The sequence below is a fragment of the Pangasianodon hypophthalmus genome, chromosome 3, assembly GCF_027358585.1.
Source record: "Pangasianodon hypophthalmus isolate fPanHyp1 chromosome 3, fPanHyp1.pri, whole genome shotgun sequence".
Taxonomy (NCBI): Eukaryota; Metazoa; Chordata; class Actinopteri; order Siluriformes; family Pangasiidae; genus Pangasianodon; species Pangasianodon hypophthalmus.
In genome coordinates this window covers 2,570,998-2,592,500 of record NC_069712.1, presented here as the reverse complement: position 1 = coordinate 2,592,500, position 21,503 = coordinate 2,570,998, and the positions used below count along the sequence as shown (strand labels likewise).

Genomic DNA, 21,503 nt, shown 5'->3' with positions numbered 1-21,503 from the left:
TACCGTAACCGGAATTCATAATACGTCTTAAAAAGAGCAGGTAACACACAAAAAAAAAAACAGTAAAAAAACAATTTTGTTCTGTCTAATTCGGGTCAAAATGAAATACTTTACATTTTCCTCAACATGAAATTTTACTAAAAAAATTGTAGTTTTTTTTTTTCTAACATGAACTCACTTGAACATGAAAATGATTTTTTTTTTAAGAATTGTCTTATATTACAGACATTATGTTCAGCTGATTTTTTTGTTGAAAACAAAAAGCCACGTTATGTTTATTTACTTAAATAAGACACGAATGAATTTCCTGATTTTATCCGTCCATTTAGCTAATTTTATCTAGCTGCCTAATTCAGCTAGCGTGTTACTTTATAAAATACCTAAAATAAGGTAAAAAAAAATACCTGTCTTTTTTTATTGGTGTCTCACTGCTTTTGAGTTACAATTTGACATTTTATAAATATTTTTTATTTTATTTTAATATTTTGTTTATTTAGAATATGATAATTAATTGATTGATTGATTGATTTTGAATATATTTGAATATTTAAAATAATAGCATTGGAGAAGTGCTGTGCTTAGCTTTAAAAGATGTTACTAAAAGTGGAACTATTTATTTATTTATTTATTTATTTATTTATTTAGTACCAAAGAAAGCTCAGCCCAGCTTGTCTGCGTTATGAAATAAAAGAGCAGTTTCTGTTGCGGAGATGACGTTGGGCTCGCTCTGACCCTGACAGTAATGACTGAAACACTGGCTCTAAATGCTAACAGAGGCTAGCAGCGTGATGCTAATTGCATTATTAGCCGAGTCATTATATTTTTATTATCTTCCTGATTTAATTGGACAGGAAACTGCGCTGAGTCGATCTGTGTGTGCGCTCTGTTCACGTCAGAATGAACCTTCTTTCAGATTTAACTGAAAGTGGAAGATGGTGAGAAACGAAACGTTAGAATGTGTAATAATAATCATTATTTTTAAAAGATATAAACCACCGAGTGATGAGGTGAGAGAGAGAGAGAGAGAGAGAGAGAGAGAGAGAGACGAGGTGTTCATCAGGGGTTAGAGGAGTGTACTGAGCTGTAAATGAGACAGACGTGTTATTAAAATAAAATAAATAATTAAATATTACACAATGTTCCGTTTTTCTGTAAATCTGCATCTGTGACCTGCGAAGCCGAGACGCTGTGAAACTTTGTCCTAACTTCTTTCCGTCTTCTTCTTCTTCTCTTCCTCTTTGTGCTTTTACGCTTTTCCGCCTGTCAGAAATAAAGACTTCAGACACAGGTAAGCCTACAGAGCGCTGTGTGTGTGTGTGTGTGTGTGTGTGAGAGAGAGAGAGAGAGAGAGAGAGAGTGAAAATCCCTGTGTGTCATTCACACATTCTGAAATTCTGTTCAGGCACTTTCTATTATTAATATTAACTGCAAATCAGGAGAGACTCTCTCTCTCTCTCTCTCTCTCTCTCTCTCCATTTCCCTCCCTCTCTCTCTCTCTCTCTCTCTCTCTCCATTTCCCTCCCTCTCTCTCTCTCTCTCTCTCTCTCTCTCTCTCTCTCTCTCCATTTCCCTCCCTCTCTCTCTCTCTCTCTCTCTCTCTCTCTCTCTCCATTTCCTTATCTGTCTCTCTCTTTCTCGCTCTCTCTCCAGTTCCCTCCCTCTCTCTCTCTGTCTCTCTCTCTCTCTCTCTCTCTCTCCATTTCCCTCCCTCTCTCTCTCTCTTTCTCTCTCTCTCTCTCCATCCCCCCCATTTCCCTCTCTCTCTCTCTCTCTCTCTCTCTCTCTCCATCCCCCCATTTCCCTCTCTCTCTCTCTCTCTCCATCTCCTTCTCTCTCTCACCCTCTCTCCATTTCACTCCCTCTCTCTCTCTCTCTCTCCATTTCCCTCCTCTCTCTCTCTATTTCCTTCTCTCTGTCTCTCTCTCTTTCTTGCTCTCTCTCCATTTCCCTCTCTCTCTCTCTCTCCATCTCCCTCTCTCTCTCTCTCTCTCTCTCTCCATTTCCCTCCTCTCTCTCTCTCTCCATCTCCCTCTCTCTCTCACTCTCTCTCCAGTTCCCTCTCTGTCTCTCTCTCTCTCTGTCTCTCTCTCTCTCTGTTTCCTTCTCTGTCTCTCTCTTTCTCGCTCTCTCTCCAGTTCCCTCTCTCTTCTCTCTCTCTGTCTCTCTCTCTCTCTCTGTCTGCCTGTCTCTTTCTTCATTTCTCCCTCTCGATCTCTCTCTCTTCCTTTCCCTCTCTGTCTATCTCACTCTCTGTTTCTGTCTCTCTCTCCATTTCTCTCTCTCTGTCTCTCTCTTTCTTTTAGTGCTTCCTTTTCTCTCTCTTTCTCTCTGTCCATCTCTCTCTCTCTGCTTCTCAGGCTCTCTTCTTCAATCGCTTTCTTTTTTCTCTTTCTCAGTTTTTCTTTCTTTTGTTCTTTCCAATTTTCTCTCTCTTTAGTCTTTCTCTCTCTGATCCTTGCTTTCTGTGACTCTTTTTCGTTTCGTCTTTTCTTGATAATTTGAGACTGTTTCTTCCTCTTGTTCTCGGATTCTGTCTTTTTTTAGTCTCTCATGCTCTCATGCACTTTCTCTCTTTTTTTTACTCTGTATTCTCTTTATCTTCCTCCATTGAGTCATTCTAATGCTCTTTCTAAGTATCTTTTCTTCCTCTTGCTCTCCCTCTATCACTCTTGTTTTTGCTCTTTCTCTGCCATTATCTCTCTTTGTCCCTTATTGTATTATTCGCTTCCCGCTCTCATTTCTTCTTTCAATCTTCGTCACTTTTTTCTTTCTTTCTTTGTTTCTTGTCTCTTTCTTTCTTTCTTTCTTTCTCCACTTTTCTCTTTTTTAACTTGTTTTCATTTTTAATCTCTTTTCCCAATGATTCTCCACTCCTACATCTTCTCTCTCTCCCTCTTTTTTCTTTCTTTCTCGGTAATCCATCTCTCCTTCTATCTCCATCATCTCTTTTTCTTTCCCCTGTCTGTTTATCTTACTCTGTTATTTCACTCTTTTTTTAAATCATTACTCCATCTTTTTTCTGTCTTTCTCTTAAATTTTCTCTCTCTCGTTTTCTTTTTACTCTTCACACTGAGTGCTCACTCTTTCAGTCTATTTCTCTCTCCCTCTTTTCCTCATGCTCTTCATCTCTCTGTCTATCCCCAGTTCTTTCTCTCCCTCTTTTTTCTGACTCTTGCTGTTGTTTTCTTTGTTTCTCCCTCATTCTTTTTGAGCTGTTTTCATTTTTAATCTCTTTCCCGAGTGTCTCCGCCGCGTTTCCGACAATTCATCTCCATCTTCTTTAGCTTTTTTCTGTCTCTGTGTTTATCTTTTTCTTTCTCTATTTCTCCCTCTGTTAGTAATATCCCTCTCTCTCTCTCTCTCTCTCTCTCTCTGTCTTTTTTAACTCTTTATTTTTTTAGTCTTTCTGCTGCTACATTTTCAGTTATGTCTCTGCCTCCTCACTTCATCTCTCCTTCTGTCTCCATCATTGTCTCTCTATTTTTCCTCTCTCTCTCTCTCTCTCTCACTCTCTCTCTCTCTCTCTCTCTCTCTGTGTCTTGTCTTATTCGTCTTTCAGTCTCCATCTTTTTCTGCCTTTCTCTTAAACTTTGTCTGTTTCTCCCTCTGTTTTGACTCTTTCTCAGAGAAAAGAGACTTTAATATTTTTTCCTCGTCTGTCCTCGTGACTGTCTCTTCACACGCAGAACACAAGGGGAAATGACGTAAACATGATTTACCAACATTTCCTCCAGATCATTTTCTGCATGTTAGTTGTTAGTAGTCATTTTCTGCTAGTTAGCAAATCGATCCTCTGTATAAACAATCAGCTTCAGATTGTTGTTTATGAAGGTTTTTTTTTTTAAATATCTGCTCTCCTCTTCCACACTCCTCCCTTTGTGCTGCAAGTGCACACTCGTGACATCAGGAAAGTCAACGAGGGCGTGTTAAAGACAGAGATGTGTGTTAAAAGATTAGCATGAGGCTCATCTGTTCAGCCCCAAGCACATGCACACACACACACACACACACACACACACATATGGTGGCCAGGTTTCTGCCTCACACTATTCTTAGCCTCTTGTAATTGACACATCGTGACAAGTTGTTGATTTTCCTCGACAGACGTTCGCCGTCTCGTGTTTTTTTTCCCCTCTCAGGGAGAGTGTGTGAGGATGATGGACGGGAAATGACAGATCGGTGGCAGTTATTATGGTCGCGTCACACTGTCGTGCTCCGCAGTCATGCTGAATTACACTCAGCCGAACACAACACGCAGCTCGGTTCAGCTCTGAAGCACAGCGACGTGTAAATACACTCCCACAATCCAATATGGCGCTCTTATATCAACTTCCTGTTTAAACGCTGAAGACATCCAGAAAGGAAATCCTTTTCTTTTATAAAATATCTAGTTAATACTTCATAGCTAGCCACGTGTTTGAATTCTGTTGAATTCTGGATTCTGATTGGTCAGAATGCGTTAATTAATTTTCTATAACAGTAGCTCTGACTGTAGTGCAGGTTTATATTAATGTGCTAATTCTAATACTATCGTTTCTATAGTAACAGCTCATAAAGGAATTAAAAACCTTGCATAATCATTGATCTGAAGTAAGGAGATGTTTATTTAACATATATGAAAGGAGTCTCCAGTGTCAGAGGTAAAACTGTAACTTAAAGTTTTCAGAACTTTTTAGGGCAGAGGAGCTTTGTGGTATCTCATATCGTTTCGCTGAACGTTAAATGCAACTGTAAATGGATAAAAAGTACAGTGCGAGAGTCTTTAGTAAATAAAAAATTAATTGATTGCAAATCGCAGCGGTATAAGAGGAATAAAACATTGCGGACGTGCTGTTATGGGAAAATAATCAACTTCGAGGCAGTAACAGTAACTCTGCTTCATCACACCACCTTGTCATTGATTATTTTCCTATAACAGCATGACACTGAGTGCTGTATTCCTCACATATCATTATCTATAACTGAGTGTGTGTGTGTGTGTGTGTGTGTGCATCTCATTTAAGCTACAATACCACTGTACTTATTTATCTGTTTTCCAATCTGACACATCTGATCACACCCCATTTTTTGATTTAGGTTTTTTGCTGAGTGTGTGTGTGTGTGTGGGTGTGTGGGTGTGTGTCAGTGTAATAAAAACGTTTCATCTCCAGGACATAAGCCATCGCTTTATCCTCCACTCTGCTTTTATCTTCTGTGCTCTTATATTTTGTGTTTAATGTCTGTGTTCCAAACAGACTCTTCTCTCTTGTCTTCCACTCCATGCAACAGAAACTCGGTGCTAATGCCAGGACATTTTACACAATCATTCACAAGAGTCGTTAGATGGGATTGGAAATGTTATTTTTGTTTTAATATTATTTTCTGTTTGTGTACCTTTTTCCATTGTGGAACTCAGCATTGCTGTATGTGATAGACATTTAAAGATAGACATTTTCACAAAGGTTAGTATTAGTGTTGAACATTAGCATTAGTGTCAAAGGTTAGCCTTAGGGTCAATGGTTAGTGTTAGGGTTGAAAGTTAGTGTTAACATTGGACATTAAAGTTAGGGTTGAAGGTTAGGGTTAGGGTTGGACATTAGCGCTAGGGTTAGGGTTGAATGTTAGTGTTAGGGTTGGACATTAGGGTTGAGGGTTAGGGTTGGACATTAGGGTTGAAGGTTAGGGTTAGGGTTGGACGTTAGTGTTAGGATTGAAGGTTAGGTTTAGGGTTGGACGTTAGTGTTAGGGTGGGACATTAGGGTTGAGGGTTAGTGTTAGGGTTGGACATTAGGGTTGAGGGTTAGGGTGGGACATTAGGGTTGAGGGTTAGTGTTAGGGTTGGACATTAGGGTTGAGGGTTAGGGTTGGACATTAGGGTTGAGGGTTAGTGTTAGGGTTGGACATTAGGGTTGAGGGTTAGGGTTGGACATTAGGGTTGAGGGTTAGTGTTAGGGTTGGACATTAGGGTTGAGGGTTAGGGTTGGACATTAGGGTTGAGGGTTAGGGTTAGGATTGGATGTTAGTGTTAGGATTGAAGGTTAGGGTTAGGGTTAGGGTTGGACGTTAGTATTAGGGTTGAAGTTTAGTATTAGGGTTGAAGGTTAGTGTTAGGGTTGAAGGTTAGGGTTAGGGTTGGACGTTAGGGTTAGGGTTGAAGGTTAGGGTTGGACGTTAATGTTAGGGTTGAAGGTTAGGGTTAGGGTTGGACGTTAGCGTTAGGGTTGAAGGTTAGTATTAGGGTTGGAAGTTAGCGTTAGGGTTGAAGGTTAGTATTAGGGTTGGATATTAGGGTCCAAGGTTAGGGTTGGATGTTAGGGTTAGTGTTAGAGTTGAAGAGTAGGGTTAGGGTTAGGGTTGGACGTTAGGGTTGAAGGGTAGGGTTAGGGTTGGATGTTAGGGTTAGTATTAGGGTTGAAGGTTAGTATTAGGGTTGGACGTTAAGGTTGAAGGTTAGGGTTAGGGTTGGCCTTTAGGGTTAGTATTAGGGTTGAAGGTTAGTATTAGGGTTGGACGTTAAGGTTGAAGGTTAGGGTTAGGGTTGAAGGGTAGGGTTAGGGTTGGCCGTTAGGGTTGAAGGTTAGTATTAGGGTTGAAGGTTAGGGTTAGGGTTAGGGTTAGGGTTGAAGGGTAGGGTTAGGGTTAGGGTTAGGGTTGAAGGGTAGGGTTAGGGTTTGCCGTTAGGGTTGAAGGTTAGTATTAGGGTTGAAGGTTAGGGTTAGGGTTAGGGTTAGGGTTGAAGGGTAGGGTTAGGGTTAGGGTTGAAGGGTAGGGTTAGGGTTAGGGTTAGGGTTGAAGGTTAGGGTTGGCCGTTAGGGTTGAAGGTTAGTATTAGGGTTGAAATTTAATGTTCAAACTCTGTAAATGCTTTTACTGTGTTTCATGACGAGTAAATAAATAACGTTTTCTTTCTCCGTCTCTATAGCAACAATCCAGCACATAAGTACTACTTGGCGACGGATCCGATGTCGGGGCAGCTGTACGTGTCCGATACGAACTCACGCAGGATCTTCAGACCCAAAGTTCTGACAGGGGTGAAGGAGCTGCTGCAGAACGCTGAGGTGGTGGCAGGAACCGGAGAACAGTGTTTACCCTTCGACGAGAACCGCTGTGGAGACGGAGGGAAGGCCACCGAGGCCCTGCTGCTGGGTCCTAAAGGTAACTGGATTACATAGAAGCATCTAAATATGTACATGTATTCATTTTGTTTCTTTCATTTGTGTGTGTGTGTGTGTGTGTGTGTGTAAGGATCTATAATGTCCACACTGATGCTGTTATGCTCAAACTGGAGAAATCACTCTGAGCAGCTCTGCTGAGCAAATAAAACACTCGCCTCATCACTCATACACACCCTCTGTGGACATGCCGTGTGTGTGTGTGTGTGTGTGTGTGAGTGTGTTTGAGTTCAGTGCATTTTTCACTTTCAGTTTAAGAAAGCACATTAGTCATAGTATAGATAACCACACACACACACACACACACACACACACACACACACTACGCTCTGCCACTTTGATTAGGTTGCTGGTCATGGTGCTTTGGGAATTTTTTTGTACACGGGTGGCCAGCACGCGCAAACACACACACACACACACACACACACACACACACACACACGCAAATACAGAGCCCTCTTGGCTGAATACAAGAGTTATTTTAGCTATTACCGTCCCCATGGCAACAAACAGATGTTCAGTAAGCTCTGGGATGGCATCTAACACACACACACACACACACACAAACGCACACACAGAGTAAAATGTGGTGATGTTGTGTTATCTCTAATCAGCATGGAATTCAACTGTTGTACACTTTGATTTTGGCCTTGAGTGAGGAAAATCCTGTGTGTATGTGTGTGTGTGTGTGTGTGTGTGTGTGTGTGCGTGTGTGTGTGTGTATATGTGTATGTGTGTGTGTCCTCTATAGTCCTTTTACCCTCACAAATTATTCAGCACAGTCAAAGCAAAATGTGAATAATTCACAGCACACACTTTCACTGAGACCTCAAAAATGCAGGGCCAAATGCGACACATGTAGCTGCCGCATGTGAGTGTGTGTGTGTGTGTGTGTGTGTGTGTGTGAGTGTGTGTCTTTGCTGACACATATATTGCTCCTTTCTTCCTGCAGGCATTGCGGTGGATAAAAACGGATTAATCTACTTCGTCGATGGGACGATGATCCGCAAGGTGGACCGTAACGGCATCATATCAACACTGCTGGGGTCGAACGATCTGACCTCTGCACGACCTTTGACCTGTGACACAAGCATGCATATTGGGCAGGTATGTGTGACTCCTCCCCTTATTTTATTATTCATATCACTGAGCGCATTCTTAGAATATATTCTATATAATAGCTGAAAATATATAATACAGTACATTTTATAACAGGAGGTCAGTGATGTAATGATTTACATTTAATACATTAATAAAACCTACCTGATTATACACACACACACACACACACACACACATATATATATACATATATATATATAAATATATACAATATATACAAATACATTTAAACATAGTTAAATATTTTCTATATAAGACAGTCATGACTTAATAATACATAATACATTTATATAATGATGCATAACAAAGGAATACAATAAATAATAAAAAAAAATCCCATATCACATTTCTAACGTGTGTAAAAATATCCATAAACAAATAAATAAATTAATCATTGTATTGCAACACACACAATATATTTCCATCAATTGATTATAACATTTTATCAGAATAAATAAACGTATGAAATACATTCTGTGGTTAATCACAAGGGATGGAAACAGATGATTTAAAAAGAAAGTTAAATTAGGAAACGGAATATAATATTGTATTATACAACATATTTCTATTCTAAAATATTTTCTATTAGAAAAAAACATAAATAATAATAATAATAATAATAATAATAATAAAATCAGTATAAAACCTCCAAATTAGTGAGGAGAAAAGATAATGTAGCTTACATGAGTTTATACTACAGGCTGATTATATATATTTTTTATTTATATTATAATTATATTATGTTATTCAATATAACAATTTTTAATAATTATTCACAAAATCATATATGAATACAAAGTGTGTCTAATCACTTCTGAGCGAAATACCTAGCATAAGATTATTTTTAAAATATTTTATAAAATTTTATTTACTGTGAATATATTATTATGAGAAATATTTACAGTTGACTGGTATATAATTTATACTACAAAGTTAGCTACAATTAACATGAAATATAGAAATATTCATAGCAAATATAATTTAATTTAATGCTGCATTTTGTAACAGAAGTTATGTAGAAATCAGTTAAATATATTTTATAATTTTTTTCGGAGATAATTTGATGATGATTGTGCGGATAAAGAAGTGCGTAGTCTCGACGTCGTCCTTCTGTAACTGTTCAAATCGCATTAAAGTGTCTGGACACAAGCGTCAGTGCTTTATTATATAAATTTCATCCACTGATATGAAATTCCAGTGGAAATAAGAGCAGATAGACGCATAGACACGTAGCTTTCGCTACGCTTTTTATATCAGGCTGTAGCTTTTTTAAACCAAATCATAATGTTGGAGTTTTTTTATTTAAAAAGCAGGTTTGACACGCGTTATTGTTTCAGCCAGGAAAGTGAAACTGAATCACCGGCGAGTTAAAGCGAGTCCCTTTTATGACAGTATGCATAAAACATGGCGCTAAACGCATTGCGTTCCCTCAGGCCTCCGTACGATGTCATTACAGTGGCGTTATACCGTCATTACTGTGACCAGCGCCGAAAACGCATAAATACAATACGTTTATTTGAACGCAGTGTTTATTACAGCGTTAATATTTGATTCCACTGAAAATAGAAACAAACTTGCATCTGTATGTATGTGTGTGTGTGTGTGTGTGTTATACAGAACTCTCTCTCTCTCTCTCTCTCTCTATATATATATATATATATACATATATTTAAAAAAATACTGTTTTTATTATAGCACTTATTTATTTTCTGAAATCGACGCCGTGAAATGCAGTAATGACGTTATTAATCAGACGCTTTACAACTGAGATAACTGAGGAAAATAAAGAGCTGTGGAGCAGTTTATATTAATGTGTGTATTTATACATGATATATATATGATAATGAACCAAAAACAAATATGTCTTGTTGGTTAAAGTAAATCTGTTTGTGTTATTCGTTTTGTCCTGTGGGCAAACTGTTTAGCTCTGTTCGAAAATGTATTTTCCATATAATATATTATAACATATTCTCTATGCGTTACGCTGCTAATTAGAGGCAAAATAACGGAAGGAGAAAATAAGGACGTGATGCAGCACGTGTTAAAATCTGGAAAAGTTATCAGAAGTGATATTAGTTTAGAAGAGTTTCGAAGAAATGATCGGAGTGAGCTATAAATTATTTTAGAAATATTCTGTATTTAAACTGATATCATGAACATATTTTTCACTATTTCTGTTTTAACAGACGTCATTTAAACATTTTTGTTTCTCATCATAATGAAGAAAATTGAATGAAGGTTTATTGATTATTTATATTATTTATTTATTTAAGATTATTTATATTATATATTTTATAATTATGTTAAACACATAAAAAAATACATATTTCACTTCTTCAAACAAAAACAATTGTAAACATTTCGACAGTACGCCTTAAAAAAATCGGTGTGTATTTAAAATGCTAAACCTCTAAAATAATAAATAGATTATATTTATTCTTTTATTTAAGAAAATTATTCTTTTTTATGCAGTGTTATTTGGGAATATTAGTTTAAGGAGAAAAAAAATATTGGTAAGTCAACTGCAAGGTCGTTGCAACTTTACAATCCTTTACAATCCTGTTGTGTTATATCGGCGCACACACACACACACACACACACACGCGCACACACACACACACACACACACACACAGCAGTATATTCTTCTCTACACTGACAGCCTGAACACTGATCAGCGTTTTTCAGAAACTTAAACACACAGAAATTCTGTCCAGATTATTTTCTAGTGTATTAGACACGAGAGAGAAACACACACATGCACACACACACACACACACACACACACACACTCACACACACACACGTGCACACACACACACACACACACTTCTCCCTCTGTCTGCAGCAGAGAGCTACAGCGCCCCCATCTGTCTGTTCTAAAATAAAAAAGCTCATTTAACCTCTTCATCAGTTCAGTTCATTCTCTGATACAATAAAACAGAATCTCAGCGTGACGATCGTCCGACTTCGTCTGATTACAGCTCCGTGTTGTTGTTTTTTTTTTTTAAATTGGACGACATTAACGTGCACTTCAGCACATGGAAAGTGTTAGAGTGTTGAAGTGGGCTCATTAAGAGGCTCACACTTAGCCTTCAGGAGTCGTTCATTATAATGTAGAAACACGGCTGTGTCTCATTTTCACATGAGTAAAGCGGGTCAGACGCTGCGGCCCGGGGAAACGACGTGGCTTTAGAGCATTTTAAATCCTTTATGGACAAAAAAAGCAGTTTGTTTGCGGTGAAATTAGAGATTTTGAATAAGCACTAGTTCGTCAACTTGCACCTTTTTTTTCTGTTATCTGTAGAATAAAGCAGAACATTTGTGTTGATTCATTGTTTTAAACAAAGGTCACTTTTTATCCACCATCTACACACTTAGAACATTTAGAACACGTAAGTTTTATCTCTGAGAGACTGAGTTTATCTCTAGAGATAGAGCTTTCTATACACAGAATTTTCTATAGACTGTATTTCCTATAGACTGAGTTTCCTATAGACTGAGTTACCTATAGACGGAGGTTCCTAGAGACGGAGGTTTCTAGAGACTGAGTTTTCTATACACAGAATTTTCTATAGACGGCGTTTCCTATAGACGGAGGTTCCTATAGACGGAGGTTCCTATAGACTGAGTTTCCTATAGACGGAAGTTCCTATAGACTGAGTTTCCTATAGACGGAGGTTCCTATAGACTGAGTTTCCTATAGACGGAGGTTCCTATAGACGGAGGTTTCTAGAGACTGAGTTTTCTATGCACAGAATTTTCTATAGACGGAGTTTCCTATAGACGGAGTTTCCTATAGATGGAGTTTCCTATAGACGGAGGTTTCTATACACAGAATTTTCTATAGACTGTGTTTCGTATACATGGGGTTTCGTATAGACTGAGTTTCCTATAGATGTAGTTTCCTATAGATGTAGTTTCCTATAGATGGAGGTTCTTATACATGGAGTTTCCTATAGACGGAGTTTTGTATAGACGGAGTTTCCTGTAGACGGAGTTTCCTATACACAGAGTTTTCTATAGACTGATTTTTTATAAACACAAAGTTTTCTAGAGACTGATTTTTTATAAACACAGAGTTTTCTATAGACACTTCCACTTCCACTCAAAAAAGCCACAGCTTGTCGTGTTACATGTTAAGAAACCACAAAGCGTAAACATCTCTCCTTAAACTTACAGCTTTACCTCTGACTGTTACAAAGCGCTGACACTGGAGACTCCTTCCATAAATGTTAAACAAACGTCTCGTTACAGATTACATTTTTTTAATTCATTTATGTGCAGCGTCCCTGTGAATGAGCCGTTACTATAGAAACAACGGTGTATTAGAACGAGCTCATTAATATAAACCTGTTATAGAAAATTAATCACCAATTTCTGACCAATCAGAATCCAGAATTCAACAGTGCTGTTGTATAAACATGTATAACATTTAAGGTTTAGAATTTAGTTTATTGACTTTAGTCTGGTTTTATAACATTCTGTATTTTCTCTAATAAAATTTTAAGGAAAAACAAACTTTATGCAAACCAATTAGCAGCATCCATCTGATCTCCAATCTCCTGTCTGATCAGAGAACACCAAATTTAATGTGAAAATGTAAATGACACAAAGCGAATGAACTAGATTAGCAACCAAAAAACAGCTTTATACACGTTTATGAATCTCTCAGCCAATCAGAGCGTCTTATTCAGAAAAATAAAGGCCCGCAGGTGTGTGGGCGGAGCCTCTCCATTCTGCACAACGAGTATACCTTCATTTTTGTCTCAAACTCATCAAACCATCGTCTATCGGATTAGCTGTGGTAGACGAGGACGCAGGTGGACACTGGAAGCTCAGTCGTTTTGTCTTTTGGAGCTTTCAGACAAATGATGGATGATGTTTTTATGTTTCTTATTGCAGGACAGAAGGTAAAGTCTTATTTCCAGTACAGTCATCTAATATTTTAAGATGAACTTCATATATCCTTGTCCATTTCAGCATTCAAAAATAGCTGCCATGAAATTGTTTCATATAACACGCCGGGCTGCGTTTCCCAAAAACAGAGAGGTATTAACATTTTCTGAATCGTTTAAAAAAAAAAGTATTGAAACGGATTGCAACACTTTGGAGAAACTTTCCCGTGTCCTACTTATATTTTAACTCTATCAGACCTGCATTAAGGCATTTCTGCTTTTGTGTACCTGCACCATCATTATCTTCCTTTTTTTATTTAACTGTATTTAATTGAAAATACTATTTATAATTTCACTTCATTTTTATCTCATTATTATAAAATTATTTGAAATATTTTTTCCTTTATAGTGTTTTTATATATACTTATACTATATACTACTCTACACTTTTGTACTTATATTTTCACTTCATCTTTTAACTGAAGTTAATGTTTATGACGTGAATGTAAAGCGCTATGAGCTACCACGTGTGTGAAAAGTCCTGGTGACGATCCTGCGGCTCTCCGTCACCATCAGCGCCACTGACACTGGAGCTCATCTCAAACACGTACGCCAGAACTCCAAAAACACACAAACATCTCGTCATCCAGGATATCGTCCTGGTTAAATTGGGCAGGCGTGGGTGAAGGCGGTGGTGAGAAATCCTCCACAGCTGAAAAAAGATTCTCGCTATAAACTTTTCTCCATATTTAGCTAGCTCACTAAGCTACTGTCAGGTTTCTTTAGATTGAGCGAGGGTGTGGTGTTAATCAGTCAAGCACTCCAACATGCTGCCACATTAACTTCCTGTTTCTAAAGGAAATAAATCAAATCGCGGCCCCGAAGACGTTTCACGCGTCTTTAAGCACGTATGTGGCTCAGTCCTGCAGCGAGAGCACCGAGTGGAACTTCACATTGTAAACCCTCATAAGTAGCAGATTATGAGAGCTGAGAAGCGTATAAAGAAGAGATAAGTGAACTTGTGCCGTGTTTAATCTGCGGATTAACGATCCTCAAGCAGCATTAAAGTCTACCGCGTTCAGAATAAAAGCTTTGTTACAGTGCGGATCAGGGGAAGGTGCTTAAAGTTAAAAAGTGGACATGGATAGCAACCAATATTCAAGCAGAACATAGCACAGCATGACGTAACTATAAACGGATAAAAAGTATCACATGTCCTTCTTTAAAAAATTGTAATCGTTGGCAAATTGCTGTGGTGTAAAAGAAATGAAATACATGCAGGCGTGCTGTCACTCCTGTTTTACTTCCCTGCTCTCTCTCTCTCTCTCTCCCTCCTCATCCGTCCCCCGGAGTGTGTTTCTGTCCCCAGCGTCCATCAGCCTGAGGACCCTGACCCCGTGTTAATGGTCAAACAGTGTTAGCAGTGAAGCTGAAGTGGATCATGTATAATGCAGATGCAGAAGACGAGAAAGCTTTTATTTCTACAGCATTAGTGTTTAATGTTCCTGGAGGAGAGAGAGAGAGAGAGAGAGAGAGAGAGAGAGGGAGAGAGAGAGAGAGAGAGAGAGGAAATTAGAAGAAAGCAAAGAAAGAAATCAGACATAAATGGAATATGTGAATTAGAGAAGAACAGAGTTAGGTGGAAGAGATGGAGAGAAAAGAGGGAAAGGACAAGAGAGAGAGAGAGAGAGAGCAACAGAAGGAGAGAGACACAGAGCAAACAAGAGAGGGAGAATGTAATGGAAGGAGAGTGACAAAGAAAGACAGACAGAAGGAGGGAGGGGGAGAGAGAGAGAAAGAGAGAGAGAGATAGTATAATGGAAGGAGAGATGAAGAAAGACAGGCAGAGGGAGGGATGGAAGTAGAGAGAGATAGTGTAATGGAAGGAGAGAGACAAAGAAAGACAGGTAGAGGGAGGGGGAAGAGTGAGAGACAGAGAGAAAAAGCAGGCAGAAGGGGAATATGGGAATGAGAGAAGAACAGAGAGAAGAGAGAGCCACAGAGAGAGAGAAACAGAATCAGAAAGAGAGAGACTTTAACATGCCTTTAATGCATCAGTTCAGCAGATTTACATATTTAAAAACAAAACCCCTTTGACCCCACACTCACTGACCCCCACCCCCACCCCCACCCCAAAACCCCACCTCTAAACCCCCACCCCAAAACCCCACCCAAAAACTCCCACCCACACCCCAAAAAAAACTTCCCCAAAACTCCCAGCCACACCTAAAAACCCCACCCCCAAAATCACAAAACCCCTTCAGGTCACTTCCACTTCCCAGGGCAGTCTGTGAGAATGTCCATACGAGTGTCTCTAACAGATTTAAGTTGGAGTCTTTGGTGCAGCTGCTGTCCATTTTCTGAATCTTCTCCTCGGTGAGAACACTGTCAGATTTTCGCTCTTTGTAACATGTTGTGCTGATCTGACAAACTTTATCCATGAAATAACTTGCGAGTGAGAGTTCCTTTTACCTTTAGTCAGTTGGAGGAAGTGAACTTTGTGCACAGCTCAGTGCAGACAGCCCAACTTTCTGTGCCTGACGTCCTCGCGCTCGAAGCGCCTCAGGCTTTCAGTTGCTGCAAACACAGTGTAGCGGCTCTCACCGCCTTTGCACTTGAAACTCATGTCCAGTGTCTCATCTCGATTGCTTAGGAACATAAAAACCTGTCTACGGAACGACAGGACATGTTTCACCGCCGGGTTTTTGTAGCCAAGCGAGATCATTCTCATGAAGCCGGCGAACTTTCTGAAGCGGGCCAGCTCCTTCACGATCACTTCATTTTTAATGAACCGGTTTGAGCAGGTTTGAAATGACGACTCACGTCGCAGGAGCAGATAGAGAGGAAAACTGTATCCTGACTCTTCTTAGCCATATTCCACTTTCAATTAGCGCACTGACAAATCTTTCCTTTTTCAGGAAATTTAATTCAGTTTTATTTGTATAGGGCTTTTAATAATGGACATTGTTACAAAGCAGCTTTACAGAAATAAATACATTCAGGATATAAATTGTAAATGTATAAATTTATCCCTAATGAGCGAGCCAGAGGCGACGGTGGTGAGGAAAAACTCCCTGAGATGATGTGAGGAAGAAACCTTGAGAGGAACCAGACTCAAAAGCGACACCATCCTCATCTGGGTGACACCCGATAGTGCGATTATAAATAAATCCCTTCTATAACTGTGTGCTACATGGACAAATAGTGCAGTTGTGTAACCAGGAAATTCATTATAGTTTTCACTGGAAGTCTGGTTAGTTGAACTTATCCACTGTCCACTGATGGAGACCTGAGTGCAAAACTGCTCGCAGCCACCGCAGCCACCAGCACAGCTTTGTTCATTCAGGAGGCAGAGTAGATGTTCTCACACCTGCTAACAGCACCTCCTCCACCTGTGCTCCACCTGTGCTCCACCTGTGCTCCACCTGTGCTCCACTCTCCGGCACACACCTGACACCGTGTCAGAGAGACGGCGTCTCCCCACCGGCCTCAGAGGCCATGGCATCCCGCTCACTCTCACCTGCTCTCAGCTGTTTACAGTGCACCTGTACCTACAACTTCACCATTTATTTAATGAAAAAGAAAGAAAAGGATAGAAAGTAGAAAGTCAGAAATATTTCCACGCATTTCCTCTGCACTTGCACATGTGCAGAGAGAGACAGAGAGAGAGAGAGAGAGAGAGAGAGAGAGAGAGAGAGAGAGAGACTAAAGATAGACATAGAATGAGAGAAAAACAACATCGTGTGAGTATATAGCATAAAGTTAGAGAGATAAAAAGAGATGATTAAGAGAAGGAGAGAGAACAAGCAGTAAGAGAGCAAAAGAATGACGATAAAGAGCTAGAGATGGAGAGAGGGCAAAGTGGAGTGCGAGAGAGAGAGAGAGAGAGAGAGAGAGAAAGAGGAAAATAATACAAGTCAGTAAGAATAAATAGAACAAAATAGAGACAGAAGATCAGAGACTGAGTAGTTAAGACAAGAGATACAGAGAGAGAGAGAGAGAGAGAGAGAGAGAGAGAGAGAGAGAGAGAGATGAGTGTCATTATAAAACCCTCTGGTGTTAATTGTAAGTGAAAGGACTTTCAGCTTGATTCTCATCACATGCGTAGTTTGGGCTAATTGTGATTTAACCGCACAGCTGTTCCTCCATCTTAAACACTGACTCACAGCGTCTACGCTAGATTTCCTTTCTTATAACAATCATGTTCCAACGACAATCTACAGTCATTTACTGTACCTGTGTGGTGGGCGGAGCCATTAAACTGGCCAATCAGGGTAAATGATAACGTTAGTAAAGCCAATCTGATTTACAGTGAAGAAGATGACGAGCTCGCTGGTGTTACTGCTGTAATGGCGTCTGATTCAGTTCAGACTACAAACAGAGCTGGACTTACTCTCGCTCGCCTTACTTCAGGACGCTCAGCTCTCGGTCCGCTTCCACATGAACTCGAGTGAGAAACTGATTCGACTCCACTGCAGGAAGTGAATCAAACATGCAGTGTGGTTTTTTTGTGGATGTGAGCTGAAGCACAGAGCTCTACAGCGCTCTGCAGAAATGCTGTGCGTTCTGGGGATTTGGATGAACGAAAAGAGAACAATAACTGCTGGATGTGACACAAAATGCTTTAACCTAGTTATTTATATAATTATCTAATCATTTATTTAGCACCGACTCTGTGTTCTTTGTGCTCGGATGATTTTTGTGGTTTCTACACGCACTTCATTGGTTGAAAGAGTTTTACGAGGACGTGTTCAGCCCTACACGCCCCTTTTTCTTGTTTTTTTTTATTCGTTTAATTACGTGCTTTATGAAACCAAGCAGCAAATGAGTCAAAAGAAATTTCACTCGGATTCAGTCTCAGCAAACAGACTATTAGTAGCGAAAGTGCCATAAAATCCTTGTTAAAACGGATCTGCATCGATACCCAACGCTCAAGATTTTGCTTCAGCTTCGTGTTGTTGTTGTTTATCCCCTCTGGCACAGAATAAATGACCCAGTGACAGCAGAATGAAATAAAGCACAGTCCCGCATTGTATTAGAGCTCCAAAGTAAAGGATTCTTCTTCATCAGTGTCACAGTGACGTTCCAGCCTCGGAGAAAGCGACAGACATGCAGGGAGGAGAGGAATTAAAACGTGAACTCACTATAGGCCTTTTTCCTTCCAAATGTTGAGCAAATGGAGAGACTTAAACACACATTCAGTGTGACATCATTTAATATAATCTGTTCTCATCCTTTATATCTTTCACGCCATCAGCTTCACCTGCGTGAGAACTCAACATCTGAGCTGGAAACCTGTGGAAGGAAAAACAAAAAGAAAAATGTGTTCTGAGTCAGAGTAGCTCGTAGTAACGTCATTAATGCAGCTATGTGACTAGCCGTGTGACTAGCTAACTGACTAGTGACTAGCTAACTGTCGGCCATTTTGTTAACTTTTTTTATGAATGTATGGGGTTAAAAACATCGGTCTTATGTAGCTGAATTAACCTGTTAGCTGGGCTGAAGTTAGAACATTTTATCTCAGAAATGATCTTTTCAGCTGTTCATGTTCAGGCTTTCTTAAAAACTCGACTAGTGATACACCAAAACAAAAGTTACAAAGTATGTGCAAGTATTAAAAGTGTGTGTGTGTTTGTGTGTGTGTTTTGTATTCGTATTGCGTATCTCTGACATCTGTGCTGCATCTCATTTCCCCGCAGGTGCGTTTGGAGTGGCCAACAGACTTGGCCATCAACCCCATGGATAATTCGATTTATGTGCTGGACAACAACGTTGTTCTTCAGATCACGGAGAACCGGCAGGTGCGTATCGTAGCGGGACGCCCCATGCACTGTCAGGTTCCAGGCATCGAGTACGCTCTGGGAAAACGTGCCATCCAGACCACGCTGGAGGGCGCCACAGCCATCGCCGTGTCCTTCAGCGGTGTGCTGTACATCGCCGAGAGCGACGAGAAGAAGATCAACCGTGTACGGCAGGTGAGCACAGACGGCGAGATCACACACCTGGCGGGGGCGCCATCCGAGTGCGACTGCAAAAACGACGCCAACTGTGACTGCTACCTCACGGGAGACGGCTACGCTAAAGACGCTAGGTTAAACGCCCCCTCTTCGCTGGTTGTTTCTCCTGATGGAACTCTTTACGTTGCTGATTTGGGCAACATTCGTATCCGAGCCATTTCACGGAACCGTCCTCCCCTGGCCTCATCTGGATTTTATGAAGTGGCCTCTCCAGCCGCGCAGGAGCTCTACATTTTCGATGTGAACGGCACGCACCAACACACCATGAGCCTCGTCACCGGGGACTACGTGTACAACTTCAGCTACAGCAACGAGGGTGATGTCACCGCTGTCGCCGACGGCAATGGCAACACGCTGCGTGTCCGCCGAGACCCCAACCGCATGCCTGTGCGCCTCGTCGCCCCCGACAACCAGGTGATCTGGATCACCATCAGCACCAACGGAGGCCTGAAGACGCTGACGGCGCAGGGACAGGAGCTCACGCTCTTCACCTACCACGGCAACAGCGGCCTGCTCGCCACCAAGAGCACCCAGATCGGCTGGACCACCTTCTACGAGTGAGTCAGGCTGCTGTTCCACACACAGCTAACACACGGCTTCACACACTCCAGCTGGAGCATTCAGAAAACACCTCTAACAGAGCCTGGTGTAATAAAAGTTTCATAAACTAAAACACTCCGAACTGTCAGAAAATTCAGGTGAAAAAAAAACCCTTGAACAACTTTAAAAAACATCCAGATAAAGCAAAAAAAAAACAAAAAAGACCATAACGAAAATAATCTAAAACATAACGAAAATATTTAAATAAAAAGGGAAAAACTGGAAAAAAATGAAAACATTACACACTACAAGAAATTACAGCATTCCAAGTCGAACTTTTAAATTAGAATATCTAAGGTTAAATATGAACAAAAACTAAAACATTAATGAAAACTATACTTTTTATCCTGTATAAACTGTGATGTGATGATAAAAATAAAAATCTTAATCTACAACATTACAAAAAATACAATAAATAAAATCAAATAAACACTTATGGTACAAGCTTTAAAAATGAAAACAGCACATTAGAAGAATTCACACCGCAGCGCAGCTCGAATCTAACAGGTCAGAAGCCGTGCGATAAATATTTTATAAAATAAAATATATAAGATAATTATTTCTAAGATAATTATTTTCAGAAGATAAGATTTATTTATATTTAAAAGATTTTTATAAGATAGTTATTTTCGTGTAACAGCACGAGTAATTCCAGCTGTAACATCCGGCTAGAGCAACAATATCAGCGTGTTCGTTCTAATACGTTATTGTTTCTATAGCAACAGCTCAAACACAGGGACTTGTACAGCGGACGCTCCACACAATCTAATACTAATAATAAACAGATTTTAAAAATGTGTTGTTTAACAAAGTAAAATATTTAATAATAACATTTGTGGAAGATGATTTAGTTGTAAGCACTCTCAGATTTCCATTTCCTCCGTTTTCTCTTTAAAATGTTTTCTCGGCTGCATTGTGTGTGTGTGTGTGTGTATGAGAGAGAGAGAGAGAGAGAGAGAGAGAGAGCGAGAGAGAGTGAGAGAGAGAGAGAGGGAGTGACTGTTTAACTCGTCTCTTGGACGTTCCACAACATTAAACATAACTACAAACTGTTAAAATGCGACGTGTCGTTCTTTAATAAATTAAACATTATGACTGTTGGGAAGTCGCTGTGGTATAAGGGGAATAAAACGCTCCACTCCGTGCTGTTATATGAAAATAATGCACTCATTTTTCTAACATTAGAGCATTTCTTCAGGTAGAACATTTCAGGCAAAACTTTTTAAAAAATCACAAAAAAAAATCAAAACATTACAAAAAAGAAATTAAACCAAAGTCAAAGTCCTAAAAAGTAGAAAACTTTACGGTAAATATTAATAAAAACTACAGTTTACAACATTAAAAACGTAAAAAATTAAACATTAAAAGAAATTAAAGCATTCCAGACCCAACTCTTAAAAGTTAGAATGTTAATGTTAAATATTAATAATTACTAGAGTCTCAAACATTAAAAAAAGATCTTAAAAAAAAACAATTTTAGAAGTTAAACTTTACACATAGAACATTAAAAGAGATTTGAGCACTGAGGAACTCTTAAAAAATAAAAGATTTAATGTTAAATGTTAATAAACGCTAGAGTTTAGAACATTTTTATCATAAAAAAAGACTTCTCTGGAAGGAGGAGTGCTGCATTTCTCGTGCATCTTGGGTTCTGATTGTATCTTACACCCGAGTGAACGTGGTGGATTTGATTTGTCAGAGAAAACACCACTGTGA

The 21,503-nt window shown here is 39.5% G+C and overlaps 1 protein-coding gene across 16 annotated transcripts in view; it reads left to right on the top strand.

Moving 5' to 3' along the window:
* Window positions 1-21,503, top strand: part of tenm3 (teneurin transmembrane protein 3) — a 758,992-nt gene that overhangs the window by 721,702 nt on the left and 15,787 nt on the right. For 13 of the 16 annotated variants that reach the window (XM_053232303.1, XM_053232299.1, XM_053232292.1 and 10 more), the window contains 4 exons: window positions 1,268-1,288; window positions 6,902-7,134; window positions 8,104-8,258; window positions 18,870-19,744. In XM_053232303.1, coding sequence (XP_053088278.1) covers window positions 1,268-1,288; window positions 6,902-7,134; window positions 8,104-8,258; window positions 18,870-19,744 — 1,284 coding nt within the window. The remainder of the gene's footprint in view (window positions 1-1,267; window positions 1,289-6,901; window positions 7,135-8,103; window positions 8,259-18,869; window positions 19,745-21,503) is intronic. The other 3 variants (XM_053232298.1, XM_053232301.1, XM_053232306.1) reach the window with 1 other exon arrangement.